The sequence below is a fragment of the Camelus bactrianus genome, chromosome 25 (genome assembly GCF_048773025.1).
Source record: "Camelus bactrianus isolate YW-2024 breed Bactrian camel chromosome 25, ASM4877302v1, whole genome shotgun sequence".
NCBI lineage: Eukaryota > Metazoa > Chordata > Mammalia > Artiodactyla > Camelidae > Camelus > Camelus bactrianus.
In genome coordinates, this window is record NC_133563.1 from 31,827,135 (window position 1) to 31,840,134 (window position 13,000).

The following is a 13,000-nucleotide window of genomic DNA, read 5'->3' on the forward strand; positions in this document are numbered from 1 at the left end:
CCCTCTCCCCTCTTCCCACCTCCTCACCCCACCAAAGGCTGGAAAATGTCATTTTCCACCTTTCTAGTGCTCAGGGAAGAGCTGAATAAAAAGAAGCTAAAAACTAATTCATTTGTTCAGAAACATGGGAACCAGACCATAGGGTTACAGCATCCTGGCAGGATTTAGCAAGGAAAAGAACCCAAGGTGCTTGTTGTCCCACCTCTTTCCATCTCTTCTGTGACTTTTTATCTGAATGCACAGACCACTAGCTTTTTCCAACATATATTCTGTGGGGTCAGGCTGAGGACTCAGGAGTTCTGACTAGGAACTCCAGGGCAAGGAATTAAAAGTTCACAGAGGTGCTTCATTCAGCGGACACCGGCAGGGCATCAGTCATGCCGGGTGCCTCAGGGTTACGAGCCCCACCGCTGTTCACTGGGCTCTCACTGTGTGCCTGGCTGGATGCCAAGCACTTCATAAGCATTATCTCACCTCATCCTCACAGCCGCTGTTAAACGAGGAAACAGAGGTTCAGGGAGGTTAAGTCACTTGCCCACACACAGCAGGTAAATGACAGAATTTGGACCCAGTCAGAAAGAACTGGGTCCAAATAACATATAACCTTATTATATGGTTATACTTAGCCATTGACTTACTCACTATATTATATGGCTGAGTATGAATAAGATATGGCTCCTGCCTCCAGACTCTCACAGTTTAAGAAGGAGTTATAAGCTATAAATAAGTCAGCCATGCTAGTGCTGAATTACTCACGCCGTTAAGTCTGGAAGTTTTGAAACTTTATTGAGTGTCCGCACTGGGTCACACACCGTGCTAGGGACTGGGAACTGAAAGATTATTAAAATAATAGAATATAGTCATTTTTCTTAGATGCTCACATCCCAGTGGGAAGATGTGGGCATATGTGATTAACTCCAGCATGACAGGCTCAATACTAGAACAGTCATATGCACAGAGGGAACAGGAAATTAACTCTGCTTCTGAGAGGCGGAAACCCATTGCTGAGAGGCCCCTGCAGGCCCTCCTTTGTGCTTTAGGGACCTCCTTCTCCTCCTGGCTCCTGGCATGGAGCTGCCCAAGCAGGCAGGGTTTCACACTGCGTGCTGCCTGCGGTCAGGGGTGGGGTGTGCAGGGAGAAAATTGTAAAAATGCCAAAGTGGCATCAGTCTCTCAGGACCCCTGGGTCGAACCCACCTTGGCTGCCCATGGCTCATGGCCAGTCTGATGTGAGTGGCTCCCAGTTTCCCACTTCAGAAGAATGGAAAGAAGAGGGCTGGCTGTCAGAGGGGTTTGGCGACCCGCCTGACTCTCCTGATGGAGAGTAGAGCCAGGTTCTCACCGGTCAGTCTGTCTCCTTTCAGTTGTCTCCATCAGAATTGGGGGGCTGGTGCTAAGTCTTAAGACTTGATGGATTCTCTGCACATGAGCAATTACAACATAACCCTGGTACTGGGCTGTGTTCATGGAACCAAGGCAGAAGCTGAGCCTCCTAGGATCCAGGAGGGAGGCACAAACCTAGAGCTGGGAGTGCCCAGAGAGGACCTCAGAGAGCCCGTGGCAATAAGCTTGCTGACTGCTGCCCGCAGCAGACAGAAGATTCCATGTGGTGTCTGAGCGCAGAACTGAGAGGCTCAGGCTGAGCAATTGTGAATGCAAATGAGGCTCTTTGCAGCCCCTTCCCGGCAGGTGGCAGGACCCAAAGAGGAAGTGCTCTTAGGCAAGCAGGGTGGGAGTGCAGGAGAAGAGGATGCGCTGTGGTCCAGCTGCCCCCGAGCTCAGGGCTTCCTGGAAGGGGCGGGCACTGGTACCTGCTGCTCTTGGCGGAGGACTGGGCTGCTGGTCTCTCTGCAGCTTCACGGGGCCTGCGAGTGGGGCAGGGTCTTTGGTTTGTTTACAAAGTCAAATGTGGCTTCTAAAAAAAAAAAACAACAGTTCCTCTCTTCTTCTGTGAAGCAAATGCACTTGGACCCGGTAGCTACTCTAGACACAGGAATTACCTGGAAAGGAAATGCCCGGCTCTTCTAACTATGCCTCTCTGCAGCCCACGTGGAAACTCCCGCACGGAGGAGCGGTTACCATCCACTGTTCGTTGGTGCTTGCGCCCTGTCAACAGCGGAGGCCTGTTACTTAGCTCGGGGTCGGCTCCAGGCACTGGGCTGGGGCTTTGCAGGGACCATTCTATTAGTCCCCAAACAACCTGATGGGACAGGGTCTATCCTTGATCCCGTCCTGTGCTGCGCTGGCCAATATTTTACAACCGGGGAGGCCGGGGAAGTCCTGATGTGTAGTTTTGTAGCCGTCGCCACTTCCCGTGGTGTAAATACTCCCGCCACGGCCCCATTCAAGCTACCAACTTGCAGTCACTGAAAGCAGAGTTGGGAAAATGCAGAAAGGTCTCCGTCCATTTGCTTAACAAGTGTGAATTAGCGGAACGTCTCTCTCCAGGTTAGCAGTACGATTCTCCGTAGGGGGGGTCCCCAGGGACTGGGTCCCTCCCAGGGACTGAGTGTGTTGGGGTTTGCTGTGCCCCAGGGGCCCAGTGAAGCTGAGAACTTCAAGGCTCAGCTATTCCTGTCCTGTCAGGAAGGTCCCACCCAGAGGGCTGCCAGCGCCGGGTCGGGAGACCCTGATGGAGGTGAGGAAGAGCACGAGCAGCCACAGCAGCGAGCTGGGTGCTAGACGCCCGGCTGAGACGTGCCACGCAGTCGGCCTCCTTGTGAATGGAGGGCAGCTCGCCTGACTGTTCTCACATGCACGTAGTTTTCGTTAGTATTGTGTAAATGTGTCCTTTGCAAACTGAGCCTGCTTTGAATTTCCAGATAAATTTCCAGAAGCAGAATGACTGGGGTAAAGGGTATGGACATTTGAATGCCCTTGAGGTAGGTTAGTCGAGTTGTTCTCTGAAGGCCGCACTAACTCTCAGGGTCTTTGTTCTGAGAAAGAAAAGATGGACATTTCAGTAAACCAGCTGGCCTGCCCGGTGAGGTGGGGCATGGCGGTGGTTATCAGTGGTTCTGCATTTTGTATGAGGAGCTCACAGATTTGGATGACAGAATCCTTAGCTCAGTGACCCTCAGACTGTGTCCCTGGACAGCAGGGTCTGCATTACCTGGGGACTTGTCAGAAATGCCAGACCTCAGGCCATGGCCCAGACCTGCTGAATCAGATTCTGGAGTGTGTGCTACCAAGCCTTCCGGGGGTGCCAATGTCTGTCAAAGCTTGGGAACCAGGGCCTTAGAAGGATGACTGGGAGGTGCTTCTAGGCAGATGGAGCCAAGCAGGAAAGGCACAATACCACTGGGGGCTCCGGAACTCAGAGCGGCTGGGTCATGCAGACCTGACCGAAGTGGAGGAGGCAAAGGAGGCGGCAGGAGGGGAGGGGACTTTAGGGACCAGAACAGAGCATGACTCTGACTCGAGACTCTTCATGGAGGCAGACAAGGAGCAGAGTCAACGACAAGGGTGTGTTGGTATGAAAGGGTGGTATTAAGAGTGAACACTTGCCAGCATTTATGGAGTGCTTACTGTATACCCAAGGCTTTACATACACCACCCATCTAAACCTCACAGCCAGGAGAGTAGTCATTACCCCCATTTTACTCATGAGGAAAGTGAGGACGAGGAAGTTAAGAAACCTGCTCCACGTTACACAAGGAAAGCGGCCAAGCCGATCTCACCCTGGGTCACTGACCCTTGACCCTGGGTCCCACTCTTGACCCTTGACCCCTGACCAGGCTACACTGCAGCTTGGAGAGGGAAGAGATTGGTGGCGTTCCTAGTTTGGGCCATTGGGAGAAAGGGATGCTGAGGTTTTGAAGACTTAGATTGTTCAGTAAGGAAAGAGGATGGCGAAGGGGTAATTAACACTCTAGGATCACCTACCGGGTACATGTGGTTTCTCAGTAAACTCTTACATTACCCTCATGTACCGATGCTGAAACTGGGTGTAGGAGAAGCCAGATAACTTGCCTGTCTGCACTGCTTCTAAGAGGTACGTGGAGGTTCAAGCTCAGGTCTGTCTGCCCTCCTAGCCCAGGCTCTGCCCCCCTGCCATGCTACCTGCAGTTAAGAGCTGCCATTTTTTGCGCTCTTGCCCCGTGCCTGGGTGTCTCCTACACTAGCTCCTGTAATGCTCACAGCAGTTCCCAACATGGGCTGTGTCATCCCCATTGAACAGATGTGGAAGCCGAGACCCAGAGAGGCTGGGAGCCTCCCCTAAGTGAGCAGGTCAGTTAGGTGGTGGCGGGAGGCACTTCTCTTGTTCACCGCACGTCTCTGGCTCTTCACTCTCTGGGACATCGTAGGTCTGCACTTCCTCACCCCTGGCTCTGGAAAATGATGTGAAAATGACAAGTGTCATGGGTCAGTTGTAGGCAGAAGCTGTAGAGCAGGAGTGACGTTGGCTGCATTCTTTCCCCTGCTGCGGCCTCCTCGGTGAAGCAGGGGGCGTGATGGTGCCTCCCTCAGCCTGGGGTTTGAGGGAGGAGTCACAGGGGAGCACCCCAGCCCACCTGCAGGGAACATGTGGGCAGAGGAGCGGTGAACTTTTGCTGTTTTAAGCCCCTGAGATGTTGGGATGGTCCCTTCGGCCTCACCTAGCCCATCCTGACCCACCCAGGGGCGGTGCTGGGGTCTGGATGCACTTTGTCTGCCTTTCAGGTGCAATTCTCCTGTCAGCAAGTAGCACCTCTACTCACACCTTCAGAGCTCAGTGATCTTAAGAGTAAAAAAGAGCTAAAAGGCCGCCTTTGTCTTCTTTTCAGTGGCTCAAAATGATGCTCCCAGTTTTTGCCCTCCAGTGGCCCTGCCTCCCCTCACAGAGAAAGGTAAGTTCCTTGTGTCCTTCATCTCTCGGGTGTCCCCTTGACTCTCTTCTTTCTCCTTACTGTGGTCCAGTAGTTCATAGCTCACACGACACTCTCACACTCATTAACTCGAGCTCCTGTGCTTACACACGTGCCCAGGGAGGGCAAACACTGGCACCACGGCCATGTCACAGATGAGGATAAGTGACTCCTGGCAGTGAAATGACTTGGCCACATATTGCAGCCGATGGGAAAGCTGAGTGGGACGTGAGCCCAGTCCTCCTGATTTCACCTGTCGCAGAATGACTGGACCTGTGCAACCCAGGGCCATGTCAAGGATTGTGGTATTTGTGGTCCCAAAGTGAAAGAAGTCAGCTCCTCTATGTGCAAGAGTTGGGAGGTCACAGCCATGAGCACGCTGGGTGGCACAGTGACATCTAAGTCTGGGCCCTGGTCCCAAACCCAGGAGAACAGCCCAGGCGGAGGCAGCTCTCCCCTCTTGCACTTGGCACCGTCCCCACCACCATGCGCCCCGTCTGGGCAGCAGGAAATGCGGGGCGTGGGCACCGTGGGGCCAAGCTGGATGCACCGAATTACATGTCCCTTTTCTGCCTCCCCTCAGTCAGGAAATGAGAGGCTCTGGTCATTCCTGTCCTGTGACGTGGTGTCTGAGGGGCTCTAGACGTCTGTCATTATGGTCCTGGCTGACGTGACAGAATGTAGCTCGTGTAGGAAGGAATCATTTATGGCTGAGGCTGGGCTGAAAGTATAAATGTTCTCCACTGTGTTATCACCTCCTGCACTCAGTTAAAGGAGCTAACTTTGGAGGTCATGTGTGTGTGTGTGTTTCCTGAGCATTCTATACAGAACATGTAACATCTGAGCACTTAGAGAATTCATGTCCAAGACCTGAGGTCTAGACACTCTACATAAATGATCTGCTGTTAGCTTCCCGCAGAACAGTGAGGTAGGAGTCATCCTTGCCATGTCACAGATGGTGGACGTGGGACTTAGAGAGAAGTGAATGCACCTGAGGCCAAACAGAGAACACGGATCTGAGTCAGACTCTGGTCGCAATTGATTCTGAGATTTATTGACATAATGTACAAGCAGCTGAAATGATCAAATAGTCCCCCCAGATTTACAGTTGAAAAACAGTAGTTGCCTGTCTCATCGTTACCCACCTGCCATTCCCACTCCCAGAGGCCACCACGTTCAACTCTTTTAGCTGTTTTTTTCTTATCCTGGCTTCTATGTTTCTCAAAAGTATGTGAATCCTGCTCTCCTTTGACTTGTCAGTCTTGGAAGTAACTGTTGAGTTCCTGCCTTGCCAGATGAGGACTTAGAACTCTCTTTTATCTTCCCTTTAACAGTTCCCCATACTTCATCCTCAAAATCTGGTCATATCAAGACTCAGGGTTGACACAACAGTGAGTCCTGCATCGGACGGCCATGTGAATATGGCTCCCGGGGGCGCCCACTGTAGTTCACAGCAAACTCCTGCTGTTAATACCAACGCCATGTGCGGGGCTCCTCAGTGGATGCTCTGGTCTTCAGCCTACGTTCACCCTGCCTTCCGTGGTACCTTGTGCATCTTGGGCTTCCCAGGGGATCCAGGGGACAACTGATTCATGTCCATCCTCTGTTCTGTAGGTGCCTGGAACACTAGTCATTCCACACTGCATGTCCACCCGCACATGTCCCTCTCCACATCTTCATCTAAAAATTTCTTGAAATCCCTTCTCTGCTGTTTGCTTATCCCCTTTGGTATTTTTGTTTGTTTTTTTTATCTCTGCATTGAGACTTTATTCCTTCACTTCATTTTGTAGGGATTTGTGGAGGGAGAGAAGAGACATGTGTCACATTTAATGAAAGACAATGAGATAGTATTTTTGGAAGCTTTTCAACATTTAATGGAGATTTCATTTTGTCCTCAGCACTGTGCTAAGCATTTGATCTTCACACAAACCTCAAGAGACAGATCCTATTTTTAACATTTATTAGTTATAGAAAATTCAAACAATGCAGAAATACAGAAGGAAAAAAAAATCACAGAATGGTTTAGAAGTTACTCCATGTCAGTTAATTTATTTACTGATATATTTCCTAATCTTAGACTTTTCTGTATGGTCTAAAGTGATTGCAAATTCTCTACAGTGCTACATTTTTGGTTTTTACCTAATATTGCATCCTGTGTATATTTCTAAATTATTACATATGTCTAAATCATACTTGCCATGCGTGCATATATTCATTCATTCATTCATTCATTACTCTCCCCATCTGGTGATGAAGAAACAAGTCACAACAGTGCAGTGATCAGCAACAGTTGTCATATTAGACACAGTGCAGTTCACTCACCCACTCCTCTGTCTCTGGTAGTTGATGGTTTTTGACTCTTCATCGTTATGAAAGTACCGCGAGAAGACCTGGGTGCATAAAGCTCTTTCCAATGTCCACATTATTTCCTGGGGGCACCTTCTCCAAAGCAGAATTATTGGGTTTGAAAACTCTAGATCTTAAGCCCCTAGGTTTGTATTGTCGAATTAGTCACAAACAGTTGTTTGTAGTTGCATACTTACTAGCGTGAATCAAAGTGGGGTTTTTTTTATCACATACTTAGAATCCTTAAGTATTATTACTAAATAATATCACCTATTACATTTATGGGTGGAGAAAGCTGCGATGCCTAATGTGTAATGCATACTGTTAGACAGAAATCAGCCAAAGCATAAGCCTCTTCAGGTGATTTCGCAACTCGTCCACTCTGGACTTGCTAAAATTTGTATTTCTGAGACTTGAATTACCAACAAAAGGAAAAAAAAAAGGTGTAGAATTCCACATTTCCCTACACACAGACACACACACACACACGAGTCTGTTTTTAAATGTGCCTTTGACAAGTGTGATTTGAAAGCAGGAGAGATGCCGGAGCTGGAATTCCATCTGTGCTTAGAGCTCCCAAGTTGGAACTAAGAGTTTGAGCATGTTCCTTTGATGTGAGTCAGAGGCAGGACACTGCTCTGCCTTCAGGGCATCGGTATGTCCCTGTGATTCTGACCCAGATGCCGTGTGTGCATGTGTGTGCATGTAGACACCAAGTGTGTGTAAAACCCTCATCTTTATGCACTTTTTACTCAAGGAGAAAAGAAAGTATTTGTTAAATACCAAACATTTTATAAATCTATGAGCATAAATTTAATGCTCAAAGTTAAATGGTAAAAAGGTCTATTTTTCAAACAAGGAAACTGAATTTCTGTTAGGTTAAACCAAGCTGGGATTGGAACCCACATATATGTGGTCCCCCTCAGAGTTGGAGAAAAATATTTGGTTTGAGTTTCTGGAAAGGGTGACAGAGATGGACTTCCCAGTCCCAGACTGAAGACCTAAATTCTTGGCCTTGTTTCTTTGATGAGATCGTGTATGTAAGCTGCCCATTCAAATCCTCTTTGAAAATGGGATTCTGATGCGCCGATTGGCTGGTGGGGATGGTGAAACCGAAGATGACTTGTAAAATCTGATGGGCCTGTCTTGGGTACACACTGTGTGCTAGAGGTTACTCTAAGTGTTTGGTTTATATTGCTCCAGAGAAAGCTCTTAACATATGAACAGGCTCTAAGATGGCAGCAATTTGTCAAATGAGCCTTTTAGAATGTCTTTCTGGAGAGAGCAATTTGCATGTGCAAAGGCCCAGGGGTACAAAACAGCCTGGGGCATTCAGACATTGGAACCGGTTTGATATGGTTGTCAGCAGGCTAATGCAGAAGATGAGCAGTAGAGAAATGCTGTGGCTTGAGCCCATATGAGGCTTTGTACCTGGTTTAGAACTGGGCCTTGGCAGGCTCTCTTGGGAGCACTAGGGCAGGCACCTACAGAGAGGCATGTGATGGCAAAGCAGATCATCTTTCACTTAAGTTTAGTTCAATTCAGTAAATATCTATTTTGGACACTGGATTCTGAATTGTCACTTATGTTCTAAAAAGGTATTGTGCTGGGGTTGGACGTCTTGATTGTAAAGACAGGATCCTGCATTCTAATTAGGAGAAAGGCACAGGAAGAAAGAATTTAAGGAGAGGAGCCACCTCCCACAGTGAAGTTACTTCCAGGTGGCAGTGGGAGGCACCCTCAAATTCCCCACAGTTTGGGAGTGCTCCCCCTGCACATCACGACCTGTCTGGGCCATAAGGGCCAGTGAGCAGCTGTCAGATGGCCAGGAGGGGGTGGGGCAGCCTGAACAGAGGGCAGTGCGTGGGCAGAACCCCAAGGCACGTGCTGGCACGGCACATGCAGGGAAATACGGGGGGTTCAGGACTGCAGGGCCAGCGAGGGGCAGCAGGGAGGATGGACAGGGGATGGGGGCCAAAAATCCCAGTGCCTTGAGTACCACAAATCCTTGAAGGATTTTAAGCAGTTCCAGAATGAGTTTTAAAATGACCCTAAAGCTCTCCCTCCGGGCTGTGGGGAACAGGCGCTAGTGCAGGGACAAGCTGCTTTTTGAGAAAATGACGACAGTCATGTCATCTGTGTGCATAGTGCCATTTTACTCTCTTTAGGGAAAAAGTGTGTGTGTATTTTAAGCAGGCGAAACAGTAAAGATGCTATTTCTTAGAAAATGCCTGTTGCTTCCTCAAAGTCCCACAACAACCAGCCCAGAGGGACGCTCAGGGTTAGTGTGTGTTCTTTTCAGGCGCCGGAGCCTGCCTGTAGGATGCGCAGTCTCCCCTCTCCTGCAGGCTGAACGTGGGGTCTTCTGAGGGCTCATTCCCAGGGTAACGGACATTTTGCTTGTCATCTACTATTTCAGAAGCTCTTCTCTGACAGGTGCCCCCAAAACAAACTGAGTGTTTAGATTGCATGCCAGAGGACAACACAATACGTGTCCTTAGACATTTGTATGTGTAATCTAAGTATATTTCACCCAAGGAACTTCAAAATGCCTTTCAGAAAACTCCCCAGCCCTTGACTGTGAGCACAAGCTGCTACCAGCAGATGGGGGCTGTGGGGGAGGCTGCGGTTAAGAGGGTGCGAGGTGCTGCTGAGAAAGATGGACTGTGAAAGCTTGCCCTGCTCAGGCCTCGGAACCTAGGTGGAGCCGAGCGACAAAGCCTGAATACAGGTTGGATGGAGGCAGAAGCGGCCGCACCAGCAGTCTTTTGGGGACACGTGAATGTCGTCAGTCAACTTTGCTTTGCTTCTGTCCTCCTTCCCGGCTGTGTCGGTGGGCGATGGAATTCAGCTGATCTTTTCTGCAAGTGTTTTCCATTAAGCTGAGACACAGCCGTGTGATCCAAAAAAATGTCACCCCTGGCAGGGAGCGTGCACATCGTCTAATCGAGGGAAACGTGGGGCTGTTCTGGGGCGGCAGGAGGCTTTGAAGTCTGTCTGCCCAGCTGCCAGTGGGCTCCATCACTCCACCACTCAGCACTCTGGGGCCAGACTGCTCAGCTTCCTGATGCCTCAGCTGGCCTCTGTCAAGTGAGGATGATGGGGAAAAATAAGAAAGACCCACCCAGGAGCCTTGTGTTGAAGAATAAGTCAAGTGCAAGGAGCAGCACAGACCCTGGGGGCTCGAGAACTGTCAGCAATAATTCCCAAGTCCAGACCCACCTTTTTACAGAGGAGGAAACTGAGGCAGCAAGAGAGAGGATGACTCTCCCAGGTTACAGCCAGTTAAGGCCAGAGCTATAAAAGCATAAATGTTTACATTCCTATGTATTGACTGAATATGCCAATCACTGTGCTGAGAGCATTCCATAATTTAATCCCCACAGCTGCCTTATGAGGTGTGCCCCATTATGTCCATTTTCTAGATTTGGAAACTGAGGGCCAGAGAGGCCCAAAGTCACATGAATGAATGAATGGTAGAGCTGGGATTCAAACCCAATCTGAATCCAAACCCAGAGTCTCCCCACTGAAGATGCTGACCGTGGCTGGCTGGGTTCTCCAAGAATCAGACTCTGAGATGGAATTCAGTGTGCAGGTTATTTTTCAGGGAACAGTATCAAGAGGAGTGGGAGAGGGAGAATGAAGGGCAGATGGAGAGTTGAGCCTCCCTGCAGCCCTAGTGGAGGCCTCAGCTGAACTCTAGGGATGCTGCGGCAGTCTTCAAAATTGTTACGACCTCCCCTTGGTGACTCATTGATATGGGCTGCCCTGAGACAGGCTGTGACCTCCTGGGGGGATCCAGCAGCTGGGGGAGAGCCCTTCACTCCTGAAGGGGGGTCTTGAGGACATCACAGCCTGCACCACAGGGGCGTCAAACTTTAATAATCTCATCCGGGGCACATTTGAGGGTGGAATGGATGCTATGAAAAGCTGTGTGGGCTGTCTTTTTTTTAAACATTTAATAGGACCCATTTTCTTTTTTTTTTTAATTGAAGTATAGTCAGTTTACAGTGTTATGTTTGTTGAAAGAATGAATAAATGGATGGCGATCACATGAATGGATTTGAAACCACATGGGATCCAGGAATCCTATCTTTGCCATTCCTTAGGTATGTGAATTTGACCAGTTTAAAGGATATTTGCAAATCTCAGTTGCCTCACCTGTAAATGGAGATGATGGTGTCTTCAAAGAGGTTGTTACTAAGCTTGAAAGAGATATTATATGTAAAATTGCTGCACCCAATGCCTGGTGAAGGTTGGCCTAGATTAGGTCCAGCACTGTCAGTTCTAAGGGATCCTTTTCACAGACAATCTTTGTGAATGCTGCCTCTGCTATTGTACAGTGTACAACCTGCACAGCTGTACCTAGCGTGCCTGGGAGGCGTTTGATTGATGTTTGCTGAATATTTGTTTCTTAAACCTTTGTTAGGTCTTTGGGAATGGAGAAGACAAGTTATCTACCTTGATAACTTCCTTCCCAGACAGCACCAGTTCTGTACCTGGTTCATCAAGGATTTGTTCAGTCAAAATTTGAGAGAGAGCCAAGAGGAAAATATGCCAACCTGGGACCTACCTTCTTTTTAAACATAATATGTTCCCCAAGAACGTTCACATTTTAGCAATGAGTAAACCAGAAAGGTTTCATTTTTAAGACTGGAAATTCAGACCATTTGACAAGCGTTTGAGGGGAATACTTTAGACAGATCACCCTTCCTAGGGCCTCTCAAATATTCTAGTGAATATACTGTGAATTAAATCACCCCTGAATGCAACCCATCAACAGTGGTAGATTTCCTTTAGTTTTATGAATTATAACAATTTTAACTGTTGATTAAATGGTAATACTATGTTACCAGTGGCTAGCGCTACCCAAAGTTTTTTTTTGGAATAATTTTTTATGATCCTTTGGTCATTCTTCATTGATTGTCCTCCACTGTCGAGTCTGTGCTGACTTCTCTGACCTCCTTGGTGAAACTGAGTTTGATTTATCAAGAAAGCAGTCGCCTTTCCTCCGCATGAGCAAAGTCCAGGAGGTGAGAGGAGCCTAGAGCAGGAGAGACCGAGAGGGAAGGCTTTAGTGTGGATGGAGCATCAGGTGTCATGGGAAGGACAGTGGGGGACACAGTGGAGGTGATGGAGTCAGAGGACGGAGGAAGAAGGCATTGGTTATCCCACTGCGATGGAGTGAGGTGAAGATTGAGCTCCCCGTCGCTGGAATATTCAAGCATGTTGGAGATTTCCTCACTGCGTGAGCGGGTGGCTTAAATGGCCTCTAAGTTTCTCTTTAAGTTTTGTTTTTTGGTAATTCTAATGATTGGCTCAGTTACTCTTTAAGGTGGTTTTTTTTTTTTTTTTTTTTTTTTTCTGTTTTTGTGACAACTTACCCACAGGCAAGCAGAAGGCTCTTGGCAGATGTTTTTAGAAGCAGAAGCAGTGAAGCAGAGAGACTTTGGCATTGGGCGAATCTGGGTTTCAATTTCAGTTCTATTCCTATTCTGCATGACCTGGGGCAAGCACTTCGCTGCTCTGAGCCTTGGGTTCATAACATCACCTACACACACAAGTTGCTGTGCGATTTGGATGAAGTCATGTAGGTAAAGTGCTTAGCATGATACCTAACACGTATAGTACATAACCGGTGAGTGGCGACAGGGGCGGCCGCTCCTGCCACCACAGTGACTGGAGAGGCAGAGGGTAGGGGTGCAGTCTTGGGGGATTGACTGACTGGTTTCAAACCAGCTGTATGACCTTCCGCAAGTTGCCTGCAGTCCACTGAGAGATCAGCATGGATTCTGTCCAAGGCTTTT

At 48.6% G+C, this 13,000-nt stretch overlaps 1 protein-coding gene across 1 annotated transcript in view; it reads left to right on the top strand.

The window, feature by feature from the left end:
• Positions 1–13,000, top strand: part of TG (thyroglobulin) — a 203,497-nt gene that overhangs the window by 77,099 nt on the left and 113,398 nt on the right. The window contains exon 35 of the mRNA XM_074353110.1: positions 4,767–4,829. Coding sequence (XP_074209211.1) covers positions 4,767–4,829 — 63 coding nt within the window. The remainder of the gene's footprint in view (positions 1–4,766; positions 4,830–13,000) is intronic.